Here is a 23,895-nt window from a genome sequence, read left to right as displayed (position 1 = left end):
AGCGCGAGCCAAGACAAGCGCGGAGGGGGCGGGACTGTGGCTGTGCTGACGTCAGAGCGAAGGAGAGGGAGGAATGCGCCGGAGAAACTGATTAAGTTGGACATAATGCAACAAGAACGGAAGTACATGTTGACAACTTTGTGACATCATATTGATCTGTTTTTGTCAGAGGCCACAACAACTTTTAAGACTCTTTAAACAAGAAGTTAGCCATTTAAAGTATTGCACATTGTTTTCCATGTATTACAACGACGTGCGTGCGCATTTCTTTGCAAATTTTATCAACTAGGATGTGTTTCTTGATTTCAACTCTGACAAAATGATGATGAGATAATTTGTTATAAGAGCTTGAAACATTCGCATGTGCTCTCCACTCAGCGTGCAGCGCACAATGGGCCATGTGGCGCAACAGAGTTTAATTTGAAATTCCGCACCGGAAGCTCTTGCTGCCGCCACCGACCCTTGCGTGAAGGAGCGCAGCAGCAGCAGCAAAGAAGTGCGAGTCGCTGAGGAGCGAAGGAGAGAAGCGGGCTTGACCCAAACACGCAGAGAGATGGTGTGAGACCCGAACGAGTCATTCCAAAAGGGAGGCGGAATTACAACAGTTACTGTCGTCACCCCTGTCGTTGTCATCGCTTTTTGATGCGGTCCTCACGGAACCGTGAGCTAATAACGGACTTCTTGGTCGGCTGAACCATGAAGAGGCTGCTGAGTTTTCTGCTGCTGACTTTCCACACCGGTGAGTTCCCGAACCTGTCGGAACCAGCTCGTCCTCGTGTGTCATCATTCTCAGCCATGAACAGGACTCCGTTGGTCCCGTGTGTGTGTTGCATGAGCCCACCTTCACCGTGTGCGCGCCTGCATGTTCACACCATCCGCACGCGTTTTTCTCCGCAGCGTGCAAACACGTTGTGTATTTGTGTGTTCCTAACGACGTGTGTCGGTTCTACTACGACCTTTTCCTGCTTGTTACAAACCCCTGACGAGTCGACGAGTGCAGAGGACGTGACAGGAATGACAGTGTTCGAGTCCCGCCTGAACCACCCTCCACCTTCATCCTCATCATCATCCTCAGCCGTCTGCTCGTACCTGTCCCACTACGCCCTCTAACACATTATCCCCAGCTTCACCGCAGCATCCCTTTGTACCTGCGGGGGGTGTCAGGTATGATGATGTTGTTGCTAGGCGACACAGTGATGGAGGAGAGAAGAGGATGCTTGTGGTTCCATTGAGCGACCTGTTTGCATATGAGTGTGTGCCCTCCATTGTCTACCTCGCCTGTCCATCATAGGTAGGAGGCGTGTCCAATGGAGAGTGGAGGGCGGTGCGGGGAAAGGTACATGGAATAAAGGGATGATGTCACCTCATCTGCTAGTGAAGGTGCAAACTTGTGGTGGCACATGACCCTTCAGCCAAAGGCTGTCGCCCACAAACTGACCTAAACACAGCAGCCTTATATCTCCAACCTTGACTTGAATCTTTGATGTGCGCTGGGCTGAGCGTGTAACGGCTCAAAGGCGTGTGTTTTTGTTCGTTGTGACACAAAGAGGAGGAAGGATGGGCTGAAATATCTTATCTCCTCATCTCCTCACCACAGAGAGAGCATTCCACAGCGTGTAATTTACAAGTGGTAATGAGAGGATGCTTGTTAACGCCGCAGCTAATAAGGACTCCATCGCAAAATGTTTATGAGATGGACAAAGGTTTTTTTTTTGTAAAGATGTTCACTACCTGTGCAAAATTTTGTTCATATTTAGCAGAGGAAGCTCGCTGCTGTGACCGTCTTGCTGCTCGCTGGAATCCTCTTGGAGACAATGAATCTTCATCTGAGGGTCAGGGTCTTTCGTTAGCAAAGATAGGAGGCAAAAAGAAAGCTATCCATCTGTCCCCCAAACAGCATGACGTCATATGCGTCAGGAAGGAAAAATCAGATTTGCTGAAAGGCATGTATGCTGTTGGTTGATGTCACACAGTCAAAGAAAAAATAATGATGTATCCGCTACATTGTATCTTCTGGTTATGGAATATTGGGCAGATCATCCGTGAAGGTCTTGCTTGGGTGTCCATTATTGGCAAAAATGAGCTGAGCTAAAAGCTTTATTTTCCTATGACTTTTGTATAAACCCCTCATGGGTGGTTGTAAATCTGTTCATGACTGAGGAGCAACAACCCTGTTGGATAAACAAGTTTCGTAGGGCAGATCAATAAGTGAGGAGTTGGCACTCTGTGGAGACTCTGCTGGACAAAGAGGAATCGGTTGTATTGGTCCTCTTTATATGTTGGGTTTCAAAAAGGCCTCCTTCTCCTGGTGGAAGCAATGGGGCGAATCCAGACTATGACTGAAGATCATTTGCATATTTGCATATGTTGCGGTACCTTCTACTTCTGCGACTGCTCCTCGAGCCCCTTCAATCGATGTTGGCGAACAACATGACATGTGGCATCACCCGGTGTTTGTCACTCTGAACTGAACCTCTGAACTGAATGAATGTCAGATTGTTGTACTATGCTGTATTTGACTGGACTGTGCTATTGTACGCAGTTGTGTCAACAACATGCATTGGTGTTATTCTTTTTTATAGTTCATATTCTGAGAAGCTCTTCCAGTTTTATAGATGGAAAAAATCAAGGCCCACTTCATCTTATCTGATCATGTTTTACTCATAAATCGCATCACCACACAAAGCCTACTCACTCCACCACATATAGATTCTGCTGCAAACATGTGTGGTGTAAGTATTACCGGGGGTGCCTGGAGTTGCACCAGTAACCTCTCCATTACCAGCCACCCACTCTCCCCAGAGACGTTTCACCCCTCGGCCGGAGAAGCGTGAAATGACAGAAGATGAATCATGGAGGCTTCATCACTGCGATTAAACATTTTACGCATTCCTGACGTTTGACATTCTCATCTCAACAAATTCAATTCTTTCCGCTTTCAGTCTTTGAACCAAGACAATACAGCTGAAGCACGCAAACCAAATACAGTACGTCATGGATGGGGATGGTTGTTTTTCCGGGACGGAATTTTCTCACACACGTTTGAAAAGGTTTCTGTTTTCGTAAAACGGTCACTGAAATATGGCTGAATTAGATTGAATAATGTGGCATACTTAACCAGATTAAAAAGAAAGATTGAGGTTCAGATGTAATGGCAACCAAAATTTTGGTTGGAATTGTAACACTAAATATGGCAAAAGCTTAGTATTCCCCTGTAGTATACTGGCATTAATTTAATAGCATTAAGTTAGGTCCCACCACATAAGCGGTTGCAGTAGCAGCGTTGATGCGTGTAGTGTGAATAACTAACTGCTACAATGTACGATGTAAATGTTGCCACAATTTACACAAGAGTAAATCCTGAGGGAGTTGAAGTAGTCATGTAAAGGATTGGGCGGAGTGGATACTGGCACATGTTTTGTGAACACTTGTGCCACATACAGTATATACAATGAGAATTTAAGTTGTATTACAGTGGTTGAATTTGAGTGCAGGAGAATCTCAAAACTGTTAGTGCTCAATGTAAACGTGGTCATTGGTTTCAGTGCTGTGGACGTGAACGCTGGTCTTGGGCTGTTAATGCTTGCAGAAGTATTAGTCATAGTATAGTTGTCAGTCTGCAGTCAGTATGTTCAATATTGATGCATGGGGTGTAAATGTTAGTGAAGACGTGTACATTAGCTCTGTTGATTCCATGTGCACACATCTAAGTGTCACAGTCGCATTAGCATGAAACAATAATCGATTTCAGCTGCTCATGTATTCATTTTTTTTTTCATTTGCTTGATGAATAGTTTGTAGGAGTTAAAAGTAGAAGTGTAGGTCCTGGATTTATCAAAGTTGGATTCACAAGTGTGAAACCAAGGACAGCTTAGCTGTGTTAGCAGTGCTCGGTGTACCGTAAATGCTAGTATTTCACGACTGTTGAGTTTGTTCGATTTAAAAGTATAATGTGGCTAGTGAAGCGATAACAAATCATGTTCCTTCTCAGCTCTGAAGTGTTCTGTTTGGAAAAGGAAATGTGCTTTTAATTTCCCCAAGATGCAATTCCAGGAGCATTGTAGCGTTAGCACATGGATTTGGGTCAAATTTTATTCACCGAGAAGTGGCTCTAACAGACATCAGTCAGGGAAACCAGTCACCGAACAAATCCGCGAAGCTCACATCTATCCCTGGACACATTCCGGTTCCCTTCATTCAACAAATACTTGGCATATCTCTCCCTGCGGGTGTTTGTCAACGTGTGACATGTTGATTATGTCGCTAAGCTGATGTGTTTGTTTTTGGGGCATCAAAGATTTGATCTGACTTGATCCATCGTCGCCTGATTAATTATGCAGTTTAATTCAATCAAAAGTTTACATGCTGAACTTGCGGTGAGAACAACGTAACTGTTTTGTTTTTTAAAACTCACTTATTGTGGTTCTGGGGCGAGCAAGAAAAGGGGAGTTGGGAAAAGTCTTTGGGACAAAGAGGGGTACTCTTGCGGGCAGGTGGGTGAAGCCAGGCTCCTTCTTGGTTGTTTGTTCTGGAGGTGGTGAAGTGGTGGGGGCAGGCTGTATTGTAATATCGGATCGGAGAGGGTGAGGGGGGGTTGAAAGGCAAAGCGAGAGACTGGGGAAGGGGGGAGTGTGTGGTATAGAGAAAGGGACCATTACTCAGGCTTGACTGGCCCCTCACTAAGGACAGAATGTGGCCGTGGCTAGATCAAAGGATCACAACTTTTATCGCGATTCGTGCGCATGAATCAGTGTTACAGTTAACTTGGATCACAACATTTCCCTGACTTTCATTTTTCCCTTCAACTCTTTTTTTCCCCCCTGAATTTTGGCTTCCCCTCTCTCCTCCACCACCACCTACCCCGTCCGTCCTCTTTCCATCTTACCCCCGGACTCTCTTTTTCTTTTTTTTTTTTTTTCTTTAATAAGTTCCAGATGTGGCTCTTGCATTCCTTAGGTCGGTGTAGAGAGGAGGAAGGGGGGAAAAGAAGGAGGAGGTGGGGTTTCATGTTGGGGACTGAAAAAAAGTGGAAAGAGGTGGGGGGGTGACGAGGGAAAGCAATTGAATTAAAACAGGGTTATGAAGGAGAGGAGGTGGCGTAATATAAGCGCCTGAAGAAAGAATGTTTATGTCAGGGGAAAGGGGGAGGCTTTCGGGTGGGATGAAGGATCTGAGATTGAAGACGGTGTTGATGGACAGGTCAGAAAAATGAATATAAGGAATAGAAAGGTCCTGGTGTCATCTTAGTCAAATGGGGTGAAGAAAAGGAGTGGTATGAGAAGGGCAGGTGAAGTGATGGAGGTGAGAGACAAAGGAGTGTGGGACTAGCACTGCAAAATGGCAGATGAAAAAAAATGAGGTACAGTGGCGACATTCATGGAGAATAGATAGAGGGGGAGGGTAGGTAGGTGATCCTGTAACCTCAAAAGTTTTGGAACTGTCTCCCCTTCCCCCTTCTTCCTTACCCCCTCCTTCTCTTCCTCCCTCCGCAGGAATGTAGCTGACACTGATGATGTCACTTCATTTCTCCACTCGCCCAGTTTCTGCTGTTCCACAGGGACAGGGAGAGACAGGGAGGTGGAGTGAGGTATGGGGGGGAATGGAGGGTGGGGGCTGACTCTCTCCATCCATCTTTGACATAACAGCATGAGGGTAGCGCTCTGACCTCGGTTCTGCTGCCTCGCCATGTAAAATAATTGCCCGCAGGCTGAATTATAAACATCAAGCGAGTATCATTGGCGTATACACTCATTAGGACAATAACACACAGATGATCTGTTCCCCAGTTCTCCCCCAGGACCTCTGGTCAGTTTGTTTGTGTTCCTTGTTGACAGAGACGGTGCAAAGAATCTCGGCCGAGGTCCTTTTCATAACCCCCAGCCCCAGTAAAGTCCAGCCCGTGATGTTAACGATGATGAAATCTGGATCCAATTCAGTGCTTTCTAAACTTCGGGAGATTCTCACTGGGGCAAAATTAATTTGAAGTCCAAGAAATGTCAAGTAAATCTTCCCACAAATAACAGAGTTTTTTTTTTCTTTTTTGCTGTCCACACAGTTAAGTCGAAGACTGTTGGCAACAATACTCAGTTCTGCAAAACAGTGTAATCAAGCACGGTGGTCAATAAATGTATTTAGTGATGACTGAAAGTTGTGTTCTTTCCTAGGCTTTCTGTTTCATTCACTTGTGTCACATTGCCTCCGAAGGTTTAATGTATATATGAACCAAAGAGATCACATGTTCTCGTACCCACCTTGCCAGTCTGGGTTTTGCCTTCAACTGCCTCAATTCTTTGTGGCATCATCAAATATTTCCTGAGATTTAGCTCCATTTTGACAAAGCATCTTTCAGCTGCTTCAGACGTGTCGGCTGGATGCCCAAAATGCCAATCTACCATTCCAACCCATGCCAAATTCGCTTTTTTTTTAGGGGCATTTAGGTAAAGTTATCCATCCAAAGTTGCCATGAGGAGATACTCTCATCATGAAGGAGTGGACGTGGTCAGCAACAATACTCAAGTATTATTTTAAACAGTATTAGTGATTAATTGATGGGCCCCAAGTGTGACACAACTTACACCAGCATCACCACCACTGAGGCAAGGAAGGGTGGATACCTGCTTTCTTCTTACTTTCAAATTCGGCCTCTTCCATGTCAAAGCAGAAATCGAGACTCATCTGACCAGATTTTTTTCAGTCCACTACTGTCCAGCGTTTATGGGCCGATGCAAGTTGTAGCTGCTGATTCCAGTTCTGACCTGACTGGAGTGAAGCTTGGTGGTTGTCCACACAAGATATTTTCTCTTTTAAAGACAACTGATTGTGTGGGAAAATCCTAGTCGATCAACAACCCACTTGGCACCAACCACCACACGGTTTGAACTTCAGCAAGTCAAGCTCACTAAGTGACGATGCCGCATCGAGCCGCTGCTATGTGATATTACCAAGCAATGGACTTGCAGTGGTACATGCGTGTAATTCTAGAAATAACCCTAAATATGTTGTGTATTAAGATGGAAATGATCAAACATCTGGAACAGTGACTCATTTCTATTCAAGTGCATTCCAAAAAAGCTGAGTCACTTAAATTGACTGAGAGGTGATCAAAAGGCCAGAGAGTCGATTCTGAATACGATTACTGAGGAAGGCCCCCAATAGCGGTGGCGACCCTGAAGCGATTGCTTGAGCATAGTTTCATTGCCATCGCCCAGAGGCCTCGGTGTCATTGAGCGTGTGTCCTTAAATGTTGTGAAACATCTTGAGCTACTGGCTACAAGTCTGATATTAAATGTGTTTACCTCCTAACTGTATACGCTTTCCTGTGACACGACTGTATTCATTCTGGGTCTCTCTGGAAATCAGAGGAAAGTGACCATATGGTGAATTAATGAGATGCCCTAACCACCCAAATTCACTTCATTTAAATGACGTGATGAATGGTCTTTGGTTTGACCCTGGCTCATCTAAACAACAGTGAATTATTACCTCAGCTTTTTATATTTCATTGGTGTTGATGCTCCTGGTGATATTTCCATCAAAGGGTCGCAGCGTGGTTGCTGGCAGGCCTGAATATTCCTGGTCCCTCTGAGGTCAAGGCCCAGAGCTTTAATGGGCCGCGCTGTGACAGATGACATTGCGAGATGCTCCCCTACATTCCGATAAAATTAGATTGCGCTGGATTCAATTAAAGCGGACCTTGGAGGGGGTGATTTATTGATGCAGCGTTGCTTGTAAAATGTTGGGTTCCATCAGCGTCGGCGTCCGGACCGCTCTTTTGATTGGCAGAGCAGTTGAAAGCTGTTGGGTGGGTTTTGTTTCTTTGCCGTTTCCTCACCGTCACGTGATGCCACTGTGACTTATCGATCCTTTTGTGGTATTGATAGAAGCAGATCATTTCTGCATTTAATTCAGCCCGTCTTCCACCGCATTCCTTCCGTTTAGGTTCCAGACAGGTTTTAATGGCTGTTAACAGCTTTCTGTTGGCTGCGCTGCCGAACGTGCAACGCCAACTGGGTCAGCAAGCGACCCAATAGCCGGTTCCCTGACTTCACTGCGCAACACCTCGCCATGAAACGCAGAGATCACTGCAACCTATTCAGGCATCCTTGTCACTTTTGGATAAAAGCTTGAACACAATGAATCCTAATGTAATCTATTTTGGCTGGTCTGCTTCCAGTTTCATTCAATTTATGTGAAAAACCCCAGTTAGATCTCTTAAGAGCTTAAGGAGAGAATCCTTAGTTTAATTGACAGGTCATTTAATACCAAACTCCTTCTCTGGCTGCCAAAGAGGCTCTCAGCAAGACACCTTATTTCTCCTGGCATGTGAAGAAGGGTGAAGCCAACAACAAACAGAATTGTATTTACGCTGATAGTGTGCTGATTGTTCAAAAAGACAGCTATTGTTTGATCCGGTTGCCGTGGTTACTGTGGTAATAGCTTGGCGCGTGACTGGTGGATTAGCGGCGGCCGACCCGGCTCTCCTGCTCGTCATGTGTCAGAAAGCCTCATCGCTGAATTATCATATCAGCCGACGCTTATCCTGAGTTTCCATGGTCACTGTTTTTATCATTGTGTCAGTATCCATGGCAACCACCACTCCGACACAGACTTGGTTCAAAACACTCCTCAGAGGTGAAGTGTGTGTGCACGCGTGTACACCAGTATGGTTATGTGTGTACTTGGGTTTGTCTTACTTTTTATGTGTCACTGCCTTTCTACCTTTATAGTAGTAAAGTATGTATGTTTTGTGTCTGTGTGTTTAAGCAAGTCTATCCGAGTGAGGGCCAATTTTGGGGAATACACCTCCTTGTCGGGACCTTTTGCCAGACACCATACCTGTAAGGTTAAGCCTCAATTTGAGTGTGAAGACTTTAAAACAACAAGGTCATTATAATAAGATCTTAGTTTTAGTTTGGTTCAGAGTCAGAGTTTGGATGGTTTAGGGTGAGAGGCTGCGGAAAGCAATATGGTAATGAGCGGTCCCTACAAAGATGGTACGAAACAGTGGGTGTGTACTTATATATATAGCTAGCGTTGTGGGAACTACTTCTTTGAAGCATTTCCTTGTAAGAACATTTTGCTTTGTGGTGACCTTATGTCTTTGTGGGGACCATTTTGCTGGATCCCACAAGAAGAAGACTCAATTTTAGAAAGAAAACTTCAAAACAACAAGGTATAAGGTATAAGGCATAATCGAGTCCTGCTTAAGGTTGGCCGATTGTTTTGAATGGTTAGGTTTAGGGTGAGTGGCTTGGGAAAGCAATATGGCAATGAAAAATTCCCACAGAGATAGAGACAAACATTTGTGTGTGTGTGTGTATACATAGACAGGCATTTGTGTTACTTTGAGATAGTCCATCCAACCATAATGTTCATGGATTCAATGCTCATATTCATTCTGAAACGATGATCAAAATGATTTTTGTGTATTGTGTGTATGCTTCAGGTGTTTCTTCACATGTGCATGCAACCGTATGATTTACATTGTGTGTATAGTGATGAGCCTGCGCCTGGCGTTGTGCCTATCTCCACATATATATAGAAATATGCTTGTGCTTTGTTTTCTACTTGCCTTGATAAATACAATGAGACATCAAGAAGCACTGAATCTTGATAGTGAACTGAAGACATAAGTGATCCGTTCGACAAAAGGAGGTGACCAAGGACCGCTCGTGGACGGGGGCCTGCTAAGATCGGATAAGAGGGTTATAAGAGAAGCACACAACAATGTAGCTGACGACACAGGACTCTCTAGTCGCGCTCTTGCTCCAGGAGTCATCTTTGTATGTGAGTGACATGATGTCAGCGGACTCAGTGGGTTGCCTCCTTTCACTTCACGGCCCGCCACGTCTCTCAATTGCTCTCATATAGCAGCATCACCATGGCGACGACGGGTTATTATGGCCATCCTGCCGGGCGGCCATGTTGTAGACACAAAGGAGGCACAGGTGTTGGAGTTCCCACAGGCAAAAGAAGCTGTTGATCACAAGTCCAGTCACATCACGTTATTTTTTTATGCTAATAAAATATTGACCATGTGATTTTGAAAATAGTCACTGGAAATGCCAGCTTACGTGTAGTTCACAATCATCTGAACACAGCTGGTGGATGAGTCAGCTAAGAACTTTTACAGTTTCTTATGCACGAGATCAGATCCACTCCTGTGTTTTTGGGACAATGAAGTTGTGAGCAAAACGACATTCAAATGTGCTGTTCAGGTCAAGGGTCATGACCCAGAGAAAAGGACCACCGATAAACGGGGTCAAAAAGACTTTCATGGGACTCAGTGAGAGGTTGAGGGGATCAGTCTTTTGCTTTCAACATGGAGTACACTCATTGCTGCTTTGTTGGGTCTCTTTTGGGCAGTCAGACTTGCTATTAAGTAGACAGTTGAGTCTCTCCTCTGACCTCAGAATTCGTCAGTTCAAGATTGTTACTTCACCATGTGGAAAAAGACCTCTGGTAATGTTGTGAATCCTACTGTCAGCAAAGCAGAGGGTAAAATATGTATGTTTTCATGATCAGGATTGAAGAATTGGAAATTTTGTTTGCCGAATTTTAGAAAAAAAATCAACTTAAAAAAATCACACATTCTTGACAGAGTTCCTTAGTGACAAGCACTTTTACAAATGTTTAATTCAATATTGTAAATAGAAAATACACAATTTCAACGCTCAGCACGTCAAACCGAGGGGTTTCTCCTGACTAATAAAAGGATTTACTGAGATTATCGGTTTTCAAGATGCCACGTTTTCTGCTCCCAGCATTGTGCGTGTGGCACTTTTATCAGTTTGTGGTGAGCGTTGTCTCACCTGTTTGTCAGACTGCATGCAGTCAAGAGTGAGTGGATGAGTCACAGCCGTGTGACATGTCCGAGCGAAACTTTGTCCTGAGACGATGATGTCACCTCGTCCCCATCACTCGTCCTCCGTCATTGGACCCCTCCGTCCCTTTGTTCTCCTCGCACCTAGCTGCTCCGACGCCTCGCTCATGATATGAAACCGGACTGAGATCAGAATTAATAAGCGTGAGTGAGGAGAAGACGATGAGGTCATTGGAACACCAGCATGGATTCACCAGACAGATGCTCACACACTTGTGCATAAAAACTTTTTTTGGGCAAGATACTTTGCACGTCAGCTGTTGCTATGGTGACGCAAGGCTATAATCCAGCAGAGGTGCAGGATTGGCTGCTGAGGAGCGAGGGAGATGTAGGCAGGAGGGCTTTGTTTGAGGGAGGTGGTCCAACCAGGATAGTAATATCGACGCACGACAATTAACATCTGAGTCTTGATGAGGTGAATTTTCCCCAGAATGACATGTCATCCGTCCCGTCACACAACATTTTCCTAACGGGATGCTTGGATGTTGCTCACCTCACAGGAGGGCGTGAGGCAAATTAAGAAATGCAGCAGTTGCTAAAAATAGCATGAATGCTAATAGCCTCTCAGTAATTGTCAGCGATGAACTGATGGTCCATTAGCTTGCTGTTAGAGCACCATCACATGGTGCGAGAGGTGCTCGCAGGCAAAGCAGCAATGGTGGCTCACACTTTGTGGCAGCATGTGGCCGTGATTTTGGTGAGTCACCCAAGCGCATGTTCGCCCTGGGCTTTTTGTGTCTACTTTGACGAGCTTGGTGTCACAGTGACTGCAGGGGCTGTTGTCCATGCCCCCCCTCGGATTACTGCTAATCCCTTTCTAAACTTTGACTGCAGCTGTATTTAATCCCTGACTAAACTCAAACTGGAGAAATTGAGATGCTCCGCTGGAGTTTCGGTGGTGTTCTTCGAGTAAAATTCATTTGCAAAGCTTCACATAATTTTACTCTCGACAAGGACGGTGGAACAGTCTAGACGATTCTCGGTGACCGTCCTTTTCTAGACATGAGGTCACCAAGGAGAGGTGGTTTCACTCTCTTTAATATTGTGAGCGATACACTCCAGACATTTTGGTCTATTGATTTATTCCTCCGTGGATTTACCCTGACCACATGACAATGTATTGCAACTAGACACACATGGCGTCTGACTAAAATATATCAGTTTTCCTCTCCTGTACCTGTACATATAGATTGTTCAGTCATTTGTTTTCACTGTCCTCTTCGTCTGACCGGTCCATGGACTGATGTGACTGCTGCACCTCTCTGTTGCAGCCACCTGCATATGAGCCGCCAGCTTTCCATTATAAACAATAATAATGATGCTTATAATAATAAAATGGATTGCGTTGACGTTCTCAATAATCATGACAGCTCCACACGCATTTTAGTTTAATGTTTTAATGCTTTTCACATTCATTGATTGAGCACAGCATCTAAACTTCTGTCATTCAATTTACAATTCGAGGCGTCGTATTTGATCGTAAGCAATTATTGTGTAAGCAGAGCTTAACTCATAATGTGTGGGGCTTCATGGAAGATGATGTCGATTATTTCCCACCAAGACTCTTAATATTGGCCTCTCTTCTTTCAGCAGAGAATCAAGGCATTTTCACTTGACAGGAGGATCAAAGGTTGTGAGGTCAATCATGAGGGGGGGCGAAAACAAACTAAACAGCATTAGTGTCTAATGAATATTCTAAAACAGACCATGTTTAATCAGGGATAGAAACTATGGGATTTATAGTCTTGGTCTCCTTTTGCCATTAAACAAAAATTCCAGTCAGAGTCCACCACTGTGCAACCTGACAGTATTAAGCAAGATGGAACGACGGATTCGCTCCCTCACACAGCGAGGGTGGTCAAAGTCCGTCTGCCCAGCCTCACCAGAGTGAGAGAGAAGCCTTGCTACAAGAGGTGGAACCTGTCGAACACAAAGGTTGCATCTGCTGCTAGGCATGGATCCGTGACTAGCATCGTGCTACACTCCCGCCGAAATCCTGCGTTGGGAGAAATTTTGCCGGCCAGTAGGCGTCCAAAAAACCTCAATTAACTCTTACATATGTGCCTATTGAATAGGCACATATTTGTTTGGGCAAAAATATGTGCCTAAAATGAGAAAAATGGAATAGGCCCTATTCCATTTTTCAACTAGCCACATTTGGGGACACAGCCCGCACTAACATTGGAGCCATTTCAGTGAGAAAAAAGAAGGAACGCAGGCACATACAAAGCATACGAACTCCAGAATGAAAACGGAACAGGATAGAACATTGTGTTCAAGTTTTGAGAATGAATCTAGTGTACATGCAATATGGACAATAAAGTATCCAGCTTCAAATGGCATAGAAATCTGACTGGTAGTCGAGTTAGTGATATGATATATAACTAACTGTGCATTGTGAATAATTGTCCACAAAGAAGGTTGTTTTTCTTCTCAAAAACAACTTTTCAGAACTTTTCAAAGTTCAGTCATTGCTCCTTGCAAAAGGCAAAAACTCTAAGATCTTCAGAGGTTAAATATCAAAATACTTGATGGTGAGATACTGTATTGATAGTTTAAGTATGCTGTTTTGATGTTGAATACTTGGATACGTTTTGTTTTTGAGTTGTAAAAAGACCTGAGTTACGTTGTAACATGCAATTCAACTTTTCCCTTCAGTTCCATGTTAGAGGCAACAAGACTTGGCAAGTGCTCCAGTCTGGGTTAAAATGTCACCATATGTTAACTACTTTGATGGTTGATTCAGGCGATAGTGTCAAATACTGAAAGAGCATTGTAGTTAGCTGCAAACATGAAACAAGTGGATGCCTCTCAGACACATTTGAAGTTGTAACCTGTAAATCCAAAATATCATTCCATTAAAATTAACGGGTTTGCATGTTGCAAGACTGAATAATCAGTTTAAGTATGTTTTAGGATTCTCTGCGGCTTATAGATCAGTTATTTGATGACATTATCTGAGACGAAAGGTAGTCTCACTTTAGTAGCTACGCTTCATTATGGGGATGTTCTCATAACGCTCAAAAGGTTGATGTCACAGAGTGAAAAAAAAAACGCAATACTTTGTGGGTTTTTCGGTCAATATGTTTACATCTTCAACGGCTCTGTTTGTTTGTCTGTTAAACTTTGATGATGGTGCAAACGTCTTTTGTTATTACCTGTATGCGTGTAGGTTTATTTTCAGGAGTCTTCAAATAGTTCATGATTATTTTTTCAAAGCAGATAGCTGCATTTGCTATACAACAAAGAATGTTGCAAGACCATGCTGTAAAAGCACTTGTGCGAGTGTCTGCCAGTTCGGCTGCTCCTGCACATTCTGAGCGTTTTTGTTTGGTCTGCTGTCGCATTTTTGTCTTGTTTTTGCATGGACTCAACATGGACTGCGATCTGGGAGCGCTGCTGGTTGCCATTGTGCCAATATCTGCACTTCAGATCACAATTAACAATACATGCCAACTCCATGCCGGTGAAGTGGTCTAGTTCGTGTTCCCGTGGTTCTGAGTTGGGGAGGAACAGACATGGCACCAAGTGAGGAGGAGACAGCGATGCAGGCCGGCCATCACTGTGGGGTCTCTCCCCAGCAACATCAGCGACCACAGGATGATGGACACCGGTGCTGGTCCGGCATCGGTGGGAGAGTGTAGCATGATGCTAGTCACAGAGCCATAGCTCGCGGTGGATGCGACTCTTGGGTTTGATGGGTTCCAGCTTGCCTACTGCTGTCACATTGCACAGTGGTGAACTTTGACACTATGGACTCACCAGTCATTGTTGGGCATTTTAGACATTTCATTTAATCTAATCTAGTCTAAGTGTACATTGGAATTTTTGGGCTCTTTTTAACAAATATATATCGTCATACTTATTACAGCGAAATATAATGCAAAATGTCGCTCCTGAATCAGGATACCCATTGTACTGCCAGATTCCTGCTAGTGCACAGTCCTGCTTGTCAGAGATTTGTTTAGTTTGACTAAAGTTTGTGGTATGACTTCGAGGCTGCAGACTACTTCTGCAAAAAAAATTAAATTATTGTTGATCAGTCCTACAACACTAGAGTGAATAGTACTATTCTAGTTTGCTTTTGGTATGACGTATGTACTCTATTTCCCGTCCCTTTTTTAATCGTCCAGCCTTCTTTTAAAGTTCAGCAAACCGTTTGCGTTGAGGTTCCTCATATTCCGAACTCCCATTTGGGCTGCTGTGCTGTCATGGTGGTGTTTTGGGGAAACCGCCTGGACGTGTCAATTACACATGTGGGGTTTATGGCCGGTCGTTGACAGGAAATGGTTAACCCTTGTGGTGCAGCTTTGTGTTTGTGTGGCGACAGCTTCGGTGTGACCTCCCTGAGCGGACCGAGATTCACTGAGTGGTATCTTGGAGAATAAGTGACTCAAGGAAATCAGGACACTCTCTAAATTTGTCACTGCAGCAGCGTAACCCACATAATAACAGAATCCCTGGCATCCTGCATGTTGGCCCACTGAAGATGTCCTTCGTCAAGAGCTGTTGTTGACAAGTGTTAACTGGCTTATATGTAAATCGGAGCACATGTTTTAATGAGTCAGTGTTTTCTGTCAGCACACGGGTTTTTTGTTGCATCTCATACTCTGTTAAGATGGATTATTTGGTTTAATGAGGGAATACCTGCAGTTTACATGTTTGAGGTGGTTCAGGAAGGGATTTGTCGGCCTTCGGGCTGCTGTCGAGGTTTCTGGCTTGTCCACATCTCTTTGTATCTGTGTAAGTCTGACAGTGAAAAGGCCTCCAGGATTTTTAACGTCCCAGTTGTCAGTATTACAAACAGCATGCTTTTTTTCGGTTTTAGTTATCTGCTTTGACAAGGAGAAGTGACTCTCTTACAACTCGAGGAGTCCAGTATTCCATCAGTGCTGCGGCCTTTTGGTGTTTGCATGTTTTCCCAGTGCGTTCATAATTTTGCTATGAGTAATCGGGTTTCCTCCCACAGCCCGAAAACCATGCGAGCACTCGAAAGGCATTGGAAATTTGAGTCCAAACTTCTTCTTTTCGATCTGCTTCGATGTGTTTTTCTTCTATTTTGGACAACATTTAAGCCTCCTGTTTTATCGTCCCTCGGGCAGAAATGAAGATTCCAATGAAATTAGAGCAATGTTTTGCAGTCTCAATAAACAATCCATGAGTATCATCTTTTAGTACCATGCTAGTATTTGGTTTGGCCAGAATTCTGTTTACGGGTAATGAAAAGGTTATGCAAAAACAGGGGCACAATACTGGAGTGATGCCCTTTAAAATGAAAGGATTTCATAGAACGTAGTAAAGTTAGCATTATATAATGTCGCCCATGGGAATGTTTAAATGTTACAGTTCTTTCTTTATGACCTTTAAACATTTTGTTTTAACCATAAAAAAAATAATTTGGGTTGGTCAGACTTTCAAATCTCTGCTGTCATACAAACGACATTGTTTGCATGTGTTGCATGCCGGGTTTTTTTTTTTATTGTTACTGGAGATAGTCACCTCTTCCCTATTGGCGTCTGCCCCTGATGTAAATGGTGTAAAGCTTGTCAAGCTCATGGTTTGGTGGTTTAATCCAAATTCTCATGGCCGCAGAAGTCTAAGATGCATGCAGTTGGCTTGGAATAAGATTTTGTGCTAATATTGACTGTACCAAAAAAAACTAGATGAACCAGTTAAGGAAAACAATTTAGGTAGGTGTTTCAACAACACACATCGAGGTGAGTTAAGGACTAAATTTAGCCTCTGAGACCTAATATTGTTTTATGATTGAGTGTGGCATCCATGGACTAATTTACCCTCAAAGGTCTTCACAATCAAGATGAAGGCCAAAGAGGAGAGTTATGGATGTGGTGTAGGAGGACATGAGGTTTGTAGGTTTGAGAGAAGAGGAAGCCGCGGACAGGGTGAGGTGGAGGAAGATGTCCCGCTGTGGCGACCCCTGCTGGGAGAATCTGAAAGGAAAAGAAGAGGAAGAATCTTCACTATCGTGCGCCAACCAGGATTCTAGCAAGCAGGTTTTTTTGCAAGTCTGCCGAGCTGCCGCTTCGCTCTTTTCCACTGAATGACTCTGGCCACGTAAACACATGAGCTCCCTCCTCTGAGGCACGGCTGGGTTAGTCACCGAATACCGCCATTCTTCTTTTACCTTATCTTGATGAAGACATGCTTTCAAAACTGCCTCGCTTACAAAAAGACAAAAAACTGCTAGATCTAAATCTTCTCACCAAGAATGCAGCCCATAGAGGCTAACAAACTATTTTGCGTGGCTGGATTTTCACAGCTGAGGTCTAGTGACTAGCAGCGTGATGGATTGTGCACGTTGAAGGCCAGGGTGAGACTAACTCAAGGACAGTGCAAACAAAGGTAATCTCGACCTAATGTACTCTAGAATGGTAAGTTGTGATTCTTCCAATCACCATTTGACTAAATGAAACCAGGCTAATGGTCATGGTGAAAAACGTATTTTAAGGTTTCCATGATGATTTCATTATTTCCTCAAGACGTCACTCTTCAGCCATGTTTCTATAACGGTGCATGACAGTGAAAGACCTCAGCAGAAGGTTTCCGCTCTCTTCTCAAGATGCTTCTGCAGTAGAAATACATTTTTTAGCCTTTAAAGTCAATTAAGAAAGTCAGCATTAAAGGCATTTAACGGAGTCAAATGGAGTGAAACCACATTGTCATTCCAGTGGAAGAAAACCCTCATTGTTGTGTGAGAGTTTCCCATTTACATCTGCGGGGGCGTAGTTTTCCAGTAGCCATTAGAATAATTACTTAATTAGTGCACTCCCCAACTCTCACTTCAATTTGTGGTCGGCTGATGGTTAAAAACACAAATTCCTGGTTGCTATGGCAACCGTGGATGGATGATGGGATCTTTCACAGGGTGATGTGTTCGAGGTTTTGAGGACAACGGTAGGATGAATTCCATATATAGTTGCCATAGTCATTCCGAGTCTTTACGACTGTGATAATGCACGTCATAAGAAGAAGTCCCGAGATAGTAGAGAAGGAGAATAACAAGCCATCAATCATAGATGGAAGCGAGATGGAATTCATAAAGAGACATTTCAGAATTATCCTGACCTAATTCTGCACTGACAGCCCAGGGACACCCACAAAAGGTCCTCATTATACTAATAATACTTGTAATGTATGTCCATATAGTTTGGAATTTCATTGTCTTTTATCATGCCCCAACTCATTTTCAGATTGACTCAACTGCTGAGGTTTTTAACACGGGCTAGTGCCCCCGCAGCTGACAGTGTGATGTCACTGTTACTACCTTTCACCATGCGTCATGGCGGACTGCAACACTCCTCTTACCAACTCCTCTTATCCGGTCACAGACCTTTGGAGGTTTGGAGGGGGCATTATTGTGAAAGGGGACTGAAGAGGACATCCATGATCCAGTGGAGAGTTTAGAAGTCAGTTATGGCACGTAAATGTCTCTGAGGCAAACGTAGCTGATGGAGGTTTGGAACCACTGTGCTACTATCCAGGGATCCTGAATTGAGGACTTCATATTGCAGATTTTTGAAACTGGTTTCCTATCAACTTTCTGTACATGGGTTTGAGTTCCACCTGTAGTAGTGTTGTACTACTAGTCGAGACTGGTCAAGAACACAGTGTTTCTTCTGAAACGTGTTAAAGTCCAATCAGCTAAGTCTTGTGTTTTTGAAAGTTTTTGAAAACCATCACCTGAATACTGCCTTTGTTCCCATTAATGAATGTCACAGATGAAGGGAGAAAATCATCATGAATTACCGCTGCCAACCATGGAACTCATGTAACTGGGTTCCCAGTTGTAAATACAACAGCTCAAAAGTGGACAGGCTTCAACAAAGCTTCCAGGATAGGTTGCAAATCAGCTCAGCAAATAGTCTTGATCTTCTTGGTCGCCCCTCCTTGATCTTGCACTTGACTTGGCCTCTGGACACCACCAGTTAGTTCAAGTCCAGAGCATAACTGGGGATGTAATCTTTCAACATCATAAATGCCCAGAAAACCTCCAAACGAATGTGGGCCTGTGATAACCTCATGACTTGATCTTAGCACCTCGATCTGTAAAGAAGCTGCTCTCAAAGCTACGCTTGAAGTTTTGGATTTATCACAGTTCAAAGGATATGCACTGTTTGTTCCTTATAGCGCCCAGCCATGAAATCACACCTTCAGATATAGACAGGAATAGTCTTCCTGCGGCACATTCATGACAAAGAATGGAGAAATGATTTGGTTCAATCTAAAAATATAATTTCTCAGGGGGCAAATTAAGCCCGAGCTTTTTTTTTTTTTTTTGGCTCTGCGTTGGATTATCCAAGGTATGCATGCTGCACCGCTCCATCTGCATCTGATTGTGTCTCCTGTGTACCCTCGCACATCTCCTTTATCTTCGGAATAATAATGTGCTGCACTGTCAGAAGCCATTGTTATGATTGGTAGGGAGCTCTTTTTGCATGACTGGATTCTTTTATATTATCCGGCATATTGTACCTCGGCAAATCACACCCAAAATTTTGACACGATTGGAGGAGACTTGGCTGCCCCGAGTGCACAAAGGGTTGGTAATGGCAACTGGGGGTCATGGCTGGAAGAGGGATGTCTTTTGTCAGTAAATGGAAGTTTTAAAAATATGTTGCCAGAGAAGTGTGAGGGAGTGTCAAAAAAAAAAAAAGCGAGGGGCCAGAAAAGTGACAAAGGACAAGCGAGAGGGAGTAAATGGTGGGATGTGAGGAAATGCTAACGGAGGTGGGGATTGGTGGGGAGGGGGGTTAGTGAGAGACGGTCTGATTGGGGGAAATGAGAAGAGAGCAGGAGAGAAAGTGCTGGAGGACTGATATTTAATGTGATAAATGAGTTGTGACAGTCCGCCTCTAACCCCCTTCTAACCAGCGAGGAGGAGGAACACAGAAATAGAAAGCATTATGGGTAAAGAGACATGCACAGCATTATGTATGTATATAGAAAGAAGCAGGCACGTACGTACTGTAGAAGCAGAGGGACGGGTATGTGGAGGGTCAGTGGGACGTTCAAAGACAGCATTATAGACGTGAAGGACTGGGGATGCATGCATATGGAGAGGGGAAGCGGAGAGTGAAGCTTGGCTATTTAGGTAAAGGAACATTACAATGAGAACAGCCGGAGCCGGACAGAGGGAGGGTGTGCTATGCAGCGATGAGTGTGCCCGATTCTTCGAAGTAAAGGAATGAAAATTTAAAGAGATGCAATTCTGAAGTCCCCAAGGAGAAGGGGAATCACATCTTGTCATTATGGATAAACACAACACAGAGGAGTTTCGGAAATATCTGGATTTGAGGTGGAAGCCTGTTGGACTATGGTTTATCTGGAGTGAAGGGTACACAATGAAAGCCACTGTAAGTTAGATTTGTGCAATGGAAGCTTGAGAGATGACTCATTGGGAGGAATGAAGACGGGAGAAACAGGCAAATGGGGAGGGCGGAGGGGGAGGGAGTTTTGAAAAAATAAAAGACACCCCATGGCTGAAAAAGTGTCTGTTTGATCTGTGTCTCTCCTGAGTCAGCAATAACTGCCTAATTCTCGCCTTCCTCATTCTCTCTTCTTCCTCTTGCTCTGTTCTGATCTCCTGTGACAACGCCGTCTTTCCACACTGCTCCACACTAACTAGACGGCGCTAGTTAATGGCCGCAAGCCATTGCATTGATCAAAGTTTGTGGCACGGCCTGGGGACTGTATTCTACATCACTCAAGCATGAAACCACACATACAATTATTTGTTTGATCTGCATTTTTTTCAGTGGGAGTTTCTCTGTCTTTGTAAACAATAAGCTAACGTGCGTCTTCCTCTTCATCCTAGCATGGACGGCCAGGTTCTCCCAGGAGCCAGCAGACCAGTCGGTTGTCCGGGGCCAGACGGTGCTCCTATCCTGTGTTGTTTTCAACTACTCTGGCATTGTTCAGTGGACCAAGGATGGCCTGGCTTTGGGAATAGGAGAGGAGCTGTGGGGTAAGAAATCATATCACAATCTTGGGCTTCCTTCCATCTGGTCAAACTGCAGCCAAAATTTTGCATCACAAAATGATGTACGCAGTCCAAAGGTAGAGATCATATTTTATCGTCTCTAAGTTGTCTTTGATGCTTTGTTTTGAGGCTTAAGCTGTACATATATTGGTCTCAGAGCTGGATTTGATAGGGTCCAGCTGGGCAGCATTTGTATTTTGAATGAGCCAGATTCAGAATTTAAATGGTAACTTGTCTAAACATTGAGCTTCCTCGCGCAGTTGATTTCCCAAGCTCCCCAATGCTTTTAAAAATGTATCTAAATATGTCCCAAGTGCCACCCTGTATCCAAGCAGGAGAAGTACTGCTCCCATGTGAGTCTTAAAGTTGAATTCCTGGCTGAAGAACCTCTGTATGAACCCGGAGACCTGAGTCATGCAGTTCAGACAGTGACAGACAGTGTCATAGAGAAAGTGCGTGTTCATGAACACTTGCTGCAGTTCTCGAGCTTCCAGAATGAAATGTGAATATTAGTCATCTTAGCCTTAATGCCCTAAATTTGTTTTACTTTTTTTTTGTACCATCTGTAAATCATAGTGTTTTTGTCCCATTCCCTTTTGCTCCTTACTTCTGAACTTCATTGTCCTCATTCTAAATTGTTATACATTTCCAAAGGCAATTATTTTCCCTCATGTTACAAAGACACTTCCTCATGCCTAGGGAGGTTTGTGCATCAGCGTTATTTTTGTGCTCCCAAGACCCTCTGTCTCCTGTGTCCTTTTTTTGGTTCCTGCTCTTTTTGTCTTTTTGCCCAGATTTGCTTTGATGCGCACAGTAACCTTTTCTATCCTGTATGTTAATGTTTGAGTTTCTGTATCTAACGCATATATTGCTCTTTTTCACCTTTGACCGATTACCACGCCTACAGTCATGCTTCTTTTCTGGCTTTCTTGATACATTATTTACAACTTTCCATGTATCACAGAGCTTCTGATGTTACTCTAAGTTTGTGTTTCTCATGTCCAATGTAGATAATTTCCCTTTGTTCAGATACAGGAGAGTGTTTTTTAATTCATTTTAAATCTTCATTACAATTTATGGACTAAATTCATATTCCCTACCACCCCTCCTGGTTGCTCCCTTTCCTGATGTTTTAAGGAACCAATTATCTAACTTTTACACATTGTATGTATACGAAATCGTTTAGCCAAAAAATGTTTATACTATTTATGGATTTAATAATCTAAAAAAAGGCTCATTTGATTTGGTGCCGTGATGCGTTTCAGGACAATCTTGAGAGAGCAAAAGAACTTAAGTGATACTTGACATGTCCTTTTGAATGCATTCAGTAAAGTAATTTCATACTGGGCTTCTGGGGGAATGTGTGACTCAAGCAACATTAATGGACTCCTCAAAAATACAAAATGTAAGCCATGAAGTAAACATCCACTACACCAGCGATATGATTTTACCAGACCGTGATATGATGTAGGTTGATGTTAAATTTGGCTGCAGCTGTACATGCTCATTAAATGTTTAATGGGAATTTCCAAGTATTCCTGAAGGTATTTTGCTCAAGATCACCCCTCAACTACAATCTCATTCTCATTCTGTCATGCCTCTGCGGCTGATCCTGCATGTCCACTTTCATTCCAGATTAGTACGAGCGTCATGACGCACTTGTCTGTATTCAGAAATAAATGATCAACCCTGTAATACCATTAACTCAGGCTGCACCATTTTTTCCCAAAAGCATTTGCACAATTGCAAGACTGAACAGTTGTTTGTATTTTAGCTGATTCCACTACAAGGCAACTTGATCATTTGAGACAGGATTTTGCTTCTTGCTTTGTGAACCTTTTCCTCCTCAATCTCTGCATCCTTTCTCCTTTTTGGCTTCTTTTACCATTCAATTTTAAACCTATTTTCTTTCCATGTTCTTGTCTATATTTCAGGCACTGTACCTTACGCCATTATCATGTAAATGCCTGCCTTACATTTCTTTTCATCCAGACACTCAACCTGGTTGCCGCCCGATGGCATTGTTGTAGTACTGGAGGTCAGTCCCTGTCACATGACCGGACTCAAGGCCACAATTTCAATTTATCTCTTTCTTTCCGTCATGCTGGACTAGGGATTTTTAGTCTTTCATTTTGATCTACTGCCTGTGTTTTTGCCCGTGTGTGATCTGTTGAAGTTTTGATTTTATTCCTAACTTTGAAAAAAGGGGTTTGATTTGATTTGAGTTACCAACACTATGAAATAAAAGGCATATTTGCCATATCAATATGACAAATTAACAAATGCCCCTGTGTTGTTCTTGGACTTGGTCTTGGATCAAGTGTGTGGTATTTTGACCACTTGTAAATATGTCTAACTTTTGCATTTTCATGTGTCGAATCCTCTCAACAAGTGTCCATTTCCTAACAAGCCAAGCGAATAACTATCAACAATGAATGCTAAATTGTCCAGGAGCAACTGATCCGATAGGAAGGATAATGAATGAAAGCTCCCATAGTGCATTTTTGTTCGCCGTTAAGTAGAAAAAAAAAAGGTGTACCGTGTTTATAGTTTCAGTTTAAGGGAGGCATTGGGACAACAAACAAAGAGAGAACCAATTTAGCCTCCAAGAGACTCAAATATTATGCGGGGATAGAACAGCGGTGATTTTTTGTTAAAATATGTTCAGTTGAAATCTGCTCGCTTTAGTGAAATTCTATCTCCCACTGTGCACCAATTTGACTGAGGACAGTTTTTGCCACTCCTTTACTATGCAACAAAACTGTATCAACATTTCAATGGAAGAATGTAATTGAATTGAATTTCTCATGTGCGCCTGCTCCACCTGCGTGCGAGATGTTCAACCCCCTCCCACCCTTTATTTTTTCATACAGCCTTCTGTCCTTTTATTGTCCTTGTCTGTCCTGTAAATGATCATTTCCTTCCCTTCTGCTCCCCCTGCTCTCGCTACATCATACTGTTACTATAACGGTCCAGTGCTCAGAGCCAAGGCTTTCAAAATGAAAACATGTGA

At 43.4% G+C, this 23,895-nt stretch overlaps 1 protein-coding gene across 4 annotated transcripts in view; it reads left to right on the top strand.

Annotated features, from left to right (window-relative positions):
- The first annotated feature begins 356 nt into the window (after nt 1-356).
- The window catches only part of kirrel1a (kirre like nephrin family adhesion molecule 1a), a 35,724-nt gene continuing 12,185 nt past the window's right edge, over nt 357-23,895 (top strand). The window contains exons 1-2 of one of the 4 annotated variants that reach the window (XM_053859741.1): nt 357-739; nt 20,718-20,867. In XM_053859741.1, coding sequence (XP_053715716.1) covers nt 697-739; nt 20,718-20,867 — 193 coding nt within the window. In that variant the 5' untranslated portion in view covers nt 357-696. The remainder of the gene's footprint in view (nt 740-20,717; nt 20,868-23,895) is intronic. The other 3 variants (XM_053859743.1, XM_053859740.1, XM_053859742.1) reach the window with 3 other exon arrangements.

This window comes from Synchiropus splendidus, chromosome 3 (genome assembly GCF_027744825.2).
Source record: "Synchiropus splendidus isolate RoL2022-P1 chromosome 3, RoL_Sspl_1.0, whole genome shotgun sequence".
In the NCBI taxonomy this organism is placed as follows: Eukaryota; Metazoa; Chordata; class Actinopteri; order Syngnathiformes; family Callionymidae; genus Synchiropus; species Synchiropus splendidus.
Note: the sequence above shows the minus strand (reverse complement) of the source record. Positions and strands in the feature narration are given on the sequence as shown.